At 47.8% G+C, this 13585-nt stretch overlaps 1 protein-coding gene across 3 annotated transcripts in view; it reads right to left on the reverse strand.

Moving 5' to 3' along the window:
* LOC135521018 (protein MTSS 1-like) overlaps positions 1-13585 on the reverse strand; it is a 176133-nt gene that overhangs the window by 33115 nt on the left and 129433 nt on the right. For all 3 annotated transcript variants that reach the window (XM_064946921.1, XM_064946920.1, XM_064946922.1), the window contains exons 7-8: positions 6116-6273; positions 3458-3565 (exon numbers count right to left, since the gene is read on the reverse strand). In XM_064946921.1, coding sequence (XP_064802993.1) covers positions 3458-3565; positions 6116-6273 — 266 coding nt within the window. The remainder of the gene's footprint in view (positions 1-3457; positions 3566-6115; positions 6274-13585) is intronic.

Consider the following 13585-nt stretch of genomic DNA (forward strand, 5'->3'; position numbering starts at 1 on the left):
ATTAAATGGAACCCTACAGTCTGAGGAGGAAACACAGATATGAAATGGAACCCTATAGTCTGAGGAGGAAACATAGATATTAAATGGAACCCTATAGTCTGAGGAAGAAACACAGATATTAAATGGAACCCTATAGTCTGAGGAGGAAACACAGATACTAAATGGAACCCTACAGTCTGAGGAGGAAACACAGATATGAAATGGAACCCTATAGTCTGAGGAGGAAACACAGATATTAAATGGAACCCTACAGTCTGAGGAGGAAACACAGATATTAAATGGAACCCTATAGTCTGAGGAAGAAACACAGATATTAAATGGAACCCTATAGTCTGAGGAGGAAACACAGATACTAAATGGAACCCTACAGTCTGAGGAGGAAACACAGATATTAAATGGAACCCTATAGTCTGAGGAGGAAACATAGATATTAAATGGAACCCTATAGTCTGAGGAAGAAACACAGATATTAAATGGAACCCTATAGTCTGAGGAGGAAACACAGATACTAAATGGAACCCTACAGTCTGAGGAGGAAACACAGATATTAAATGGAACCCTATAGTCTGAGGAGGAAACACAGATATTAAATGGAACCCTACAGTCTGAGGAGGAAACACAGATATGAAATGGAACCCTACAGTCTGAGGAGGAAACACAGATATGAAATGGAACCCTATAGTCTGAGGAGGAAACACAGATATGAAATGGAACCCTACAGTCTGAGGAGGAAACACAGATATGAAATGGAACCCTATAGTCTGAGGAGGAAACACAGATATTAAATGGAACCCTATAGTCTGAGGAGGAAACACAGATATGAAATGGAACCCTACAGTCTGAGGAGGAAACACAGATATTAAATGGAACCCTATAGTCTGAGGAGGAAACATAGATATTAAATGGAACCCTATAGTCTGAGGAGGAAACACAGATATTAAATGGAACCCTATAGTCTGAGGAGGAAACACAGATATTAAATGGAACCCTATAGTCTGAGGAGGAAACACAGATATTAAATGGAACCCTATACTCTGAGGAGGAAACACAGATACTAAATGGAACCCTACAGTCTGAGGAGGAAACACAGATATTAAATGGAACCCTATAGTCTGAGGAGGAAACACAGATATTAAATGGAACCCTACAGTCTGAGGAGGAAACACAGATATGAAATGGAACCCTACAGTCTGAGGAGGAAACACAGATATGAAATGGAACCCTATAGTCTGAGGAGGAAACACAGATATGAAATGGAACCCTACAGTCTGAGGAGGAAACACAGATATGAAATGGAACCCTATAGTCTGAGGAGGAAACACAGATATTAAATGGAACCCTATAGTCTGAGGAGGAAACACAGATATGAAATGGAACCCTACAGTCTGAGGAGGAAACACAGATATTAAATGGAACCCTATAGTCTGAGGAGGAAACATAGATATTAAATGGAACCCTATAGTCTGAGGAGGAAACACAGATATTAAATGGAACCCTATAGTCTGAGGAGGAAACACAGATATTAAATGGAACCCTATAGTCTGAGGAGGAAACACAGATATTAAATGGAACCCTATACTCTGAGGAGGAAACACAGATATGAAATGGAACCCTACAGTCTGAGGAGGAAACACAGATATGAAATGGAACCCTACAGTCTGAGGAAGAAACACAGATATTAAATGGAACCCTACAGTCTGAGGAGGAAACACAGATATGAAATGGAACCCTATAGTCTGAGGAGGAAACATAGATATTAAATGGAACCCTATAGTCTGAGGAGGAAACACAGATATTAAATGGAACCCTACAGTCTGAGGAGGAAACACAGATATGAAATGGAACCCTATAGTCTGAGGAGGAAACACAGATATGAAATGGAACCCTATAGTCTGAGGAGGAAACATAGATATGAAATGGAACCCTATAGTCTGAGGAGGAAACACAGATATGAAATGGAACCCTACAGTCTGAGGAGGAAACACAGATATTAAATGGAACCCTATAGTCTGAGGAGGAAACATAGATATTAAATGGAACCCTATAGTCTGAGGAGGAAACACAGATATGAAATGGAACCCTACAGTCTGAGGAGGAAACATAGATATGAAATGGAACCCTACAGTCTGAGGAGGAAACACAGATATGAAATGGAACCCTATAGTCTGAGGAGGAAACACAGATATTAAATGGAACCCTACAGTCTGAGGAGGAAACACAGATATGAAATGGAACCCTATAGTCTGAGGAGGAAACACAGATATGAAATGGAACCCTATAGTCTGAGGAGGAAACACAGATATGAAATGGAACCCTACAGTCTGAGGAGGAAACACAGATATGAAATGGAACCCTATAGTCTGAGGAGGAAACATAGATATTAAATGGAACCCTATAGTCTGAGGAGGAAACACAGATATTAAATGGAACCCTATAGTCTGAGGAGGAAACACAGATATTAAATGGAACCCTATAGTCTGAGGAGGAAACACAGATACTAAATGGAACCCTACAGTCTGAGGAGGAAACACAGATATGAAATGGAACCCTACAGTCTGAGGAGGAAACACAGATATGAAATGGAACCCTATAGTCTGAGGAGGAAACACAGATATGAAATGGAACCCTATAGTCTGAGGAGGAAACACAGATATGAAATGGAACCCTAGAGTCTGAGGAGGAAACACAGATATGAAATGGAACCCTATAGTCTGAGGAGGAAACACAGATATGAAATGGAACCCTATAGTCTGAGGAGGAAACATAGATATTAAATGGAACCCTATAGTCTGAGGAGGAAACACAGATATGAAATGGAACCCTATAGTCTGAGGAGGAAACACAGATATGAAATGGAACCCTACAGTCTGAGGAGGAAACACAGATATGAAATGGAACCCTATAGTCTGAGGAGTCAGGGTTAGGGTCAGGGATTAAGTCAGGGATAAGGTCAGGATCAGGGTTAGGGTCAGGGTCAGGGATACGGTGAGGGTCAGGATCAGGGTCAGGGTTAGGGTCAGGATCAGGGATACGGTCAGGGTTAGGGTCAGGATCAGGGTCAAAATCAGGGTTAGGGTCAGGATCAGGGTTAGGGTCAGGGTTAGGGTCAGGGTTAGGGTCAGGGTTAGGGTCAGGGTTAGGGTCAGGGTCAGGGTTAGGGTCAGGGTTAGGGTCAGGGATACGGTCAGAGTCAGGGTCAGGATCAGGGTCAGGGTTCGGGTCAGGGTTAGGGTCAGGATCAGGGTCAGGGTTCGGGTTAGGGTTAGGGTCAGGGTTAGGGTCAGGGATACAGTCAGGGTCAGGGTTCGGGTTAGGGTCAGGGTTAGGGTCAGGGTTAGGGTCAGGGTTAGGGTTAGGGTCAGGGTCAGGGTTAGGGTCAGGGATACGGTCAGGGTCAGGGATACGGTCAGGGTCAGGGTTAGGGTCAGGGTTAGGGTCAGGGTCAGGGTCAGGGTACCTGTTCGCTGGCGGGGGGCAGCTTGTGAGGGTCCATGGTCAGCATCTTGAGGTCGTCAGATATGGTCTGGAGGTGGGTGACCTCTCCTAGCATGGAGATCTCCTCATCCTGGAAGGATCACAATGTGTTTATTGATCCTGTGTTTATCCAGGTGATGTCATCAGTCCTACTCATACTGATCATAACAACAACAACAACAACAACAACAACAACATCTTAAACTGAAACGTCAACATTGTGCTTCTTATGGAACATTTCCTTTGGGCGTTAATGAGGAACATTTACTCTGGGTGTTAATGAGGAGTTTCCTCTGGGTGTTAATGAGGAGTTTCCTCTGGGTGTTAATGAGGAGTTTCATCTGGGTGTTAATGAGGAGTTTCCTCTGGGTGTTAATGAGGAGTTTCCTCTGGGTGTCAATGAGGAACATTTCCTCTGGGTGTCAAATGAGGAACATTTCCTCTGAGTGTCAATGAGGAGTTTCCTCTGGGTGTTAATGAGGAACATTTCCTCTGGGTGTCAATGAGGAACATTTCCTCTGGGTGTCAATGAGGAACATTTCCTCTGGGTGTCAATGAGGAACATTTCCTCTGGGTGTCAATGAGGAACATTTCCTCTGGGTGTTAATGAGGAGTTTCCTCTGGGTGTTAATGAGGAACATTTCCTCTGGGTGTCAATGAGGAACATTTCCTCTGGGTGTTAATGAGGAGTTTCCTCTGGGTGTTAATGAGGAACATTTCCTCTGGGTGTTAATGAGGAACATTTCCTCTGGGTGTTAATGAGGAGTTTCCTCTGGGTGTTAATGAGGAACATTTCCTCTGGGTGTTAATGAGGAACAGAACATTTCCTCTGGGCGTTAATGAGGAACATTTCCTCTGGGTGTCAATGAGGAACATTTCCTCTGGGTGTCAATGAGGAACATTTCCTCTGGGCGTCAATGAGGAACATTTCCTCTGGGTGTTAATGAGGAGTTTCCTCTGGGTGTTAATGAGGAACAGAACATTTCCTCTGGGTGTCAATGAGGAACATTTCCTCTGGGTGTCAATGAGGAGTTTCCTCTGGGTGTTAATGAGGAACATTTCCTCTGGGTGTTAATGAGGAGTTTCCTCTGGGTGTTAATGAGGAGTTTCCTCTGGGTGTCAATGAGGAACATTTCCTCTGGGTGTCAAATGAGGAACATTTCCTCTGGGTGTTAATGAGGAGTTTCCTCTGGGTGTTAATGAGGAACATTTCCTCTGGGTGTCAATGAGGAACATTTCCTCTGGGTGTTAATGAGGATTTTCCTCTGGGTGTCAATGAGGAACATTTCCTCTGGGTGTCTAATGAGGAACATTTCCTCTGGGTGTTAATGAGGAACATTTCCTCTGGGTGTCAATGAGGAACATTTCCTCTGGGTGTTAATGAGGAACATTTCCTCTGGGTGTTAATGAGGAGTTTCCTCTGGGTGTTAATGAGGAGTTTCCTCTGGGTGTCAATGAGGAATATTTCCTCTGGGTGTTAATGAGGAGTTTCCTCTGGGTGTTAATGAGGAGTTTCCTCTGGGTGTCAATGAGGAACATTTCCTCTGGGTGTTAATGAGGAGTTTCCTGTGGGTGTTAATGAGGAGTTTCCTCTGGGTGTTAATGAGGAGTTTCCTCTGGGTGTTAATGAGGAGTTTCCTCTGGGTGTCAATGAGGAACATTTCCTCTGGGTGTCAATGAGGAATATTTCCTCTGGGTGTTAATGAGGAGTTTCCTCTGGGTGTTAATGAGGAGTTTCCTCTGGGTGTCAATGAGGAACATTTCCTCTGGGTGTTAATGAGGAGTTTCCTCTGGGTGTTAATGAGGAGTTTCCTCTGGGTGTTAATGAGGAGTTTCCTCTGGGTGTTAATGAGGAGTTTCCTCTGGGTGTCAATGAGGAACATTTCCTCTGGGTGTCAATGAGGAACATTTCCTCTGGGTGTTAATTAATGAGGAACATTTCCTCTGGGTGTTAATGAGGAACAGAACATTTCTTCTGGGTTTCAATGAGGAACAGAACATTTCCTCCGGGTGTTAATGAGGAGTTTCCTCTGGGTGTCAATGAGGAACAGAACATTTCCTCTGGGTGTTAATGAGGAACATTTCCTCTGGGTGTCAATGAGGAGTTTCCTCTGGGTGTTAATGAGGAACATTTCCTCTGGGTGTTAATGAGGAGTTTCCTCTGGGTGTTAATGAGGAACATTTCCTCTGGGTGTTAATGAGGAGTTTCCTCTGGGTGTTAATTGCCAACGGCAATAGCTGGACCTCTGACCTCTGTGTTGTGCGTGTTAGTGTGTGTGTCATGTTATGACTCACCACCACGGCCTTAGCCTGACCTCTGACCCCTGTGTTGTGCGTGTTAGTGTATGTGTTCTGTTATGACTCACCACCACGGCCTTAGCCTGACCTCTGACCCCTGTGTTGTGCGTGTTAGTGTATGTGTTCTGTTATGACTCACCACCACGGCCTTAGCCTGACCTCTGACCTCTGTGTTGTGCGTGTTAGTGTATGTGTTATGTTATGACTCACCACCACGGCCTTAGCCTGACCCCTGTGTTGTGCGTGTTAGTGTGTGTGTTATGTTATGACTCACCACCACGGCCTTAGCCTGACCTCTGACCCCTGTGTTGTGCGTTAGTGTGTGTGTTATGTTATGACTCACCACGACAGGTCGTAGCATGGAGACGAAGGTACACAACCTGCTCCTCTCCTCGACAAGGGCCTTCCTGACGGCCTGTTTCTCCGTCTCCTCCAGCAGCAGGTATTTATCACTGACGTCCTGCATGGCACTGTTCAGCTGGGGCTGGACGTCTCCTCGCCCTGGGACACAAGGCTACTGTTAATATACTGGTACTATCATTACACATCACACTGGGGGGGCTCTTCACCACAGACCTGGGACACACCGCTACTGTTAATATACTGGTTCTATCATTACACATCACACTGGGGGGGGGGGGCTCTTCACCACAGACCTGGGACACACCGCTACTATCATTACACATCACACTGGGGGGCTCTTCACCACAGACCTGGGACACACCGCTACTATCATTACACATCACACTGGGGGGCTCTTCACCACAGACCTGGGACACACCGCTACTGTTAATATACTGGTTCTATCATTACACATCACACTGGGGGGGGGGGCTCTTCACCACAGACCTGGGACACACCACTACTATCATTACACATCACACTGGGGGGGCTCTTCACCACAGACCTGGGACACACCGCTACTATCATTACACATCACACTGGGGGGGCTCTTCACCACAGACCTGGGACACACCGCTACTGTTAATATACTGGTACGATCATTACACATCACACTGGGGGGCTCTTCACCACAGACCTGGGACACACCGCTACTATCATTACACATCACACTGGGGGGGCTCTTCACCACAGACCTGGGACACACCACTACTATCATTACACATCACACTGGGGGGGGCTCTTCACCACAGACCTGGGACACACCGCTACTGTTAATATACTGCTACTATCATCACACATCACACTGGGGGGGGCTCTTCACCACAGACCTGGGACACACCGCTACTGTTAATATACTGGTACTATCATTACACATCACACTGGGGGGGGGCTCTTCACCACAGACCTGGGACACACCGCTACTGTTAATATACTGGTATGATCATTACACATCACACTGGGGGGGCTCTTCACCACAGACACACGGCTACTGTTAATATACTGGTATGATCATTACACATCACACTGGGGGGGGGCTCTTCACCACAGACCTGGGACACACCGCTACTATCATTACACATCACACTGGGGGGGCTCTTCACCACAGACCTGGGACACACCGCTACTGTTAATATACTGGTATGATCATTACACATCACACTGGGGGGCTCTTCACCACAGACCTGGGACACACCGCTACTGTTAATATACTGGTATGATCATTACACATCACACTGGGGGGGGCTCTTCACCACAGACCTGGGACACACCGCTACTATCATTACACATCACACTGGGGGGCTCTTCACCACAGACCTGGGACACACCGCTACTATCATTACACATCACACTGTGGGGGGGGCTCTTCACCACAGACCTGGGACACACCACTACTATCATTACACATCACACTGGGGGGGCTCTTCACCACAGACCTGGGACACACCGCTACTATCATTACACATCACACTGGGGGGGGGGGGGGCTCTTCAACACAGACCTGGGACACACCGCTACTATCATTACATATCACACTGGGGGGGCTCTTCACCACAGACCTGGGACACACCGCTACTATCATTACACATCACACTGGGGGGGGCTCTTCAACACAGACCTGGGACACACCGCTACTATCATTACACATCACACTGGGGGGGCTCTTCAACACAGACCTGGGACACACCACTACTATCATTACACATCACACTGGGGGGGGGCTCTTCACCACAGACCTGGGACACACCACTACTATCATTACACATCACTCACATCACACTGGGGGGGCTCTTCACCACAGACCGGGGACTAAAAGGTATTTGAGGGCCCTTGATTTCGCTTGGAGTCTGCTCTTTTGTGAATATTCCATGTGCAATGTAGGTGTGATGTATGAGAGGGCAAAGGTCATGGTGTCATATTGTAACGTATCACTACTGGGCTTCTGTTGTTTATCCTGTCCTTGAAGACTGGCAGACTATCCTCCCTGAGCTCTCTCCTTGAAGACTGGCAGACTATCCTCCCTGAGCTCGCCCTCTCCTTCTCTCTCTCTGTCTCTCCTTCTCTGTCTCTCCTTCTCTTTCTCTCCTTCTCTCTCTCTCCTCCTCTCTCTCTCTCCTTCTCTCTCTCTCCTTCTCTCTCCCTCGGTCTCTCCTTCTCTCTCTCTCTCTCTCTCCCTGTCTCTCCTTCTCTCTCTCTCTCCCTCGGTCTCTCCTTCTCTCCTTCTCTCTCTCTCCTGGACTCGGCCTAAGCAGCCAGCCCGTCCAGGGTGATTATCTAACCTTTTGTCACCAGCCTCTCCTCGACACCCCATCAAGGTCCCAACCAGGCTGGAAAATGTAAGTAAAATGTTTCTCAACAGTGAGGTTTTACCCTGAGGCTTTGTGGATGACAACACCAGAATAGGCTGCTACTGTAAGTCAAACGTATGACTGCATCGTTGTTGCTTCAATGAGCAGTGAGAACGTAACTTAGACATTTTGGGGAAACTCAAGATTATCCAGTAGTCGTTTAACACAATGGATGGATGATATTTCCATATAGGAATCCAAACATTTACCCATTTTGGTTTGGCTTGCCTTTCCAGCGCTCTTGAGAAATATGGGAGAAATGTTGTGTTTTTAGAACTATTTAAACTTTTCTAGGATTTTTGGGAAACGATCAGAGGAGATGAAGCGTGACCGGAACTGGGAACTCAAACTGACACCTACAGTTAAAATGACTCTATACTAGGATGCAAGAAAAGCTTTTCACAAGACATATAATTACTCTGTGATTTCTATGAGAGCTGCCTAGACTCAGAAAAGTGCCCTCGTCAAAAAGTCCAGCCCTGGTTGGTGTTACCCTCTGACCATGGAATGCACTGTTTTTACACAGTGTCTAAGGCATTCGGATGTTGGTGTGTGAGTGAGAGTGTGTGTGTGTGTGTCTGTGTGTGTGTGTGTGTGTGTGTGTGTGTGTGTGTGTGTGTGCGTGCGTGCGTGCGTGTGTGTGTGTGTGTGTGTGTGTGTGTGTGAGAGTGTGTGTGTCTGTGTGTGTGTCTGTGTGTGTGTGAGTGAGAGTCTGTGTGTCTGTGTGTGTGTGTGTGTGTGTGTGTGTGAGTGAGAGTGTGTGTGTGTGTGTCTGTGTGTGTGTGTGTGTGTGTGTGTGTGTGAGTGAGAGTGTGTGTGTGTCTGTGTGTGTGTGAGAGTGTGTGTGTGTCTGTCTTCTTGCTGAACGCATTATCCATAATGCTGGGCAGTTCCGAGCATGAAATGACAGCTTAGGCTTGTTGTTAAAATGAGCTTTAGCTGATGTTAGGTTAGTGTGTGTGTGTGTGTGAGTGTGAGTGTTTGTGTGTGTGTGTGTGTGTGTTTGTTTGTTTGTTATGTCAGTATCTCTGTGTCAATGACGAGGGCCAGATTGCTGCTTCCTCTGCCTGAAGCCACAGACAACATACCAAACCATACTAAAACATACCATACCAAACCATACCGAAACATACTAAAACATACCATACCAAACCATACCGAAACATACCAAACCATACCGAAACATACCATACCACACCATACCGGAACATACTAAAACATACCATACCAAACCATACTGAAACATACCAAACCATACCGAAACATACTGAAACATACCATACCAAACCATACCAAAACATACCGAAACATACCATACCACACCATACCAAACCATACTAAAACATACCATACCAAACCATACCGAAACATACCAAACCATACCGAAACATACCAAACCATACCGAAACATACCAAACCATACCAAACCATACCGAAACATACCAAACCATACCGAAACATACCAAACCATACCGAAACATACCAAACCATACCGAAACATACCATACCACACCATACCGAAACATACTAAAACATACCATACCAAACCATACCGAAACATACCGAAACATACCATACCAAACCATACCGAAACATACCATACCACACCATACCAAACCATACCACACCATACCGAAACATACCAAACCATACCAAACCATACCGAAACATACCAAACCATACCGAAACATACCAAACCATACCAAACCATACCGAAACATACCAAACCATACCGAAACATACCAAACCATACCGAAACATACCATACCGAAACTTACCATACCAAACCATAACGAAACATACCATACCAAACCATACCAACCCAAACCATACCAAAACATACCATACCAAACCATACCAACCCAAATCATACCAAACCCATACCAACCCATACAATACCATACCAAACCATACCGAAACATACTATACCAAACCATACCAACCCAAATCATACCAAACCCATACCAACCCATACAATACCATACCAAACCATACCATACCAAACCATACCAACCCAAACCATACCAAACCATACCAAACCATACCATACCATACCAACCCAAATCATACCATACCATACCATACCAAACCCATACCAACCCATACAATACCATACCAAACCATACCATACCAAACCATACCAACCCAAACCATACCAAACCATACCAAATCATACCAAACCATACCATACCAACCCATACAATACCATACCAAACCATACCATACCAAACCATACCAACCCAAACCATACCATACCAAACCATACCAACCCAAACCATACCATACCATACCAAACCATACCAACCCAAATCATACCAAACCATACCATACCATACCAAACCATACCATACCATACCATACCAAACCATACCAACCCATACAATACCATACCAACCCAAACCATACCATACCATACCAAACCATACCAACCCAAATCATACCAAACCATACCATACCATACCAAACCATACCATACCATACCATACCAAACCATACCAACCCATACAATACCATACCAACCCAAACCATACCATACCAACCCAAACCATACCATACCAAACCAAACCATACTGAAGAATGGGACACACGGCTACTGAGAATAATTCATCAGATAACATGCATCAGAGGTTCATGCTACTGCAATGCCTCAAACACAGTATCTAACAGACAGTTGGTAGGAACCCAGTCACCCTGTACACCCATTCCCTCCCTTGGCAGAGCTTTCAGACTAGCCAGACAACATGTGGGCAGAGGGTTGGAGAGTTCATCACATTGGTTTGATAACAGACAGGGGAGGATAGGATAGGAGGAGGGAGTGAGACAGAGATCAGAACACAGGACAGGGCTAGACAGGGGAGGAGAGGACAGGAGGAGGGAGTGAGACAGAGCAGAACAGATAGGACAGGGCTAGACAGGGGAGGACAGGACAGGAGGAGGGAGTGAGACAGAGAGCAGAACACAGGACAGGGCTAGACAGGGGAGGAGAGGACAGGAGGAGGGAGTGAGACAGAGCAGAACAGATAGGACAGGGCTAGACAGGGGAGGACAGGACAGGAGGAGCGAGTGAGACAGAGAGCAGAACACAGGACAGGGCTAGACAGGGGAGGAGAGGACAGGAGGAGGGAGTGAGACAGAGCAGAACAGATAGGACAGGGCTAGACAGGGGAGGACAGGACAGGAGGAGGGAGTGAGACAGAGAGCAGAACACAGGACAGGGCTAGACAGGGGAGGACAGGACAGGAGGAGGGAGTGAGACAGAGCAGAACAGACAGGACAGGGCTAGACAGGGGAGGACAGGACAGGAGGAGGGAGTGAGACAGAGAGCAGAACAGACAGGACAGGGCTAGACAGGGGAGGAGAGGACAGGAGGAGGGAGTGAGACAGAGAGCAGAACAGACAGGACAGGGCTAGACAGGGGAGGATAGGACAGGAGGAGGGAGTGAGACAGAGCAGAACAGACAGGACAGGGCTAGACAGGGGAGGACAGGACAGGAGGAGGGAGTGAGACAGAGAGCAGAACACAGGACAGGGCTAGACAGGGGAGGACAGGACAGGAGGAGGGAGTGAGACAGAGCAGAACAGACAGGACAGGGCTAGACAGGGGAGGACAGGACAGGAGGAGGGAGTGAGACAGAGAGCAGAACAGACAGGACAGGGCTAGACAGGGGAGGAGAGGACAGGAGGAGGGAGTGAGACAGAGAGCAGAACAGACAGGACAGGGCTAGACAGGGGAGGACAGGACAGGAGGAGGGAGTGAGACAGAGCAGAACAGACAGGACAGGGCTAGACAGGGGAGGACAGGACAGGAGGAGGGAGTGAGACAGAGAGCAGAACACAGGACAGGGCTAGACAGGGGAGGACAGGACAGGAGGAGGGAGTGAGACAGAGAGCAGAACACAGGACAGGGCTAGACAGGGGAGGACAGGACAGGAGGAGGGAGTGAGACAGAGCAGAACAGACAGGACAGGGCTAGACAGGGGAGGACAGGACAGGAGGAGGGAGTGAGACAGAGAGCAGAACAGACAGGACAGGGCTAGACAGGGGAGGAGAGGACAGGAGGAGGGAGTGAGACAGAGAGCAGAACACAGGACAGGACAGGGCTAGACAGGGGAGGATAGGACAGGAGGAGGGAGTGAGACAGAGCAGAACAGACAGGACAGGGCTAGACAGGGGAGGACAGGACAGGAGGAGGGAGTGAGACAGAGAGCAGAACAGACAGGACAGGGCTAGACAGGGGAGGAGAGGACAGGAGGAGGGAGTGAGACAGAGAGCAGAACAGACAGGACAGGGCTAGACAGGGGAGGATAGGACAGGAGGAGGGAGTGAGACAGAGAGCAGAACAGACAGGACAGGGCTAGACAGGGGAGGACAGGACAGGAGGAGGGAGTGAGACAGAGAGCAGAACACAGGACAGGGCTAGACAGGGGAGGAGAGGACAGGAGGAGGGAGTGAGACAGAGAGCAGAACAGACAGGACAGGGCTAGACAGGGGAGGACAGGACAGGAGGAGGGAGTGAGACAGAGAGCAGAACAGACAAGACAGGGCTAGACAGGGGAGGAGAGGACAGGAGGAGGGAGTGAGACAGAGAGCAGAACAGACAGGACAGGGCTAGACAGGGGAGGATAGGACAGGAGGAGGGAGTGAGACAGAGCAGAACAGACAGGACAGGGCTAGACAGGGGAGGAGAGGACAGGAGGAGGGAGTGAGACAGAGAGCAGAACAGACAGGACAGGGCTAGACAGGGGAGGAGAGGACAGGAGGAGGGAGTGAGACAGAGAGCAGAACAGACAGGACATGGCTAGACAGGGGAGGACAGGACAGGAGGAGGGAGTGAGACAGAGAGCAGAACAGACAGGACAGGGCTAGACAGGGGAGGACAGGACAGGAGGAGGGAGTGAGACAGAGAGCAGAACACAGGACAGGGCTAGACAGGGGAGGAGAGGACAGGAGGAGGGAGTGAGACAGAGAGCAGAACAGACAGGACAGGAGGAGGGAGTGAGACAGAGAGCAGAACAGACAGGACAGGGCTAGACAGGGGAGGACAGGACAGGAGGAGGGAGTGA

This window comes from Oncorhynchus masou, chromosome 29, assembly GCF_036934945.1.
Source record: "Oncorhynchus masou masou isolate Uvic2021 chromosome 29, UVic_Omas_1.1, whole genome shotgun sequence".
NCBI lineage: Eukaryota > Metazoa > Chordata > Actinopteri > Salmoniformes > Salmonidae > Oncorhynchus > Oncorhynchus masou.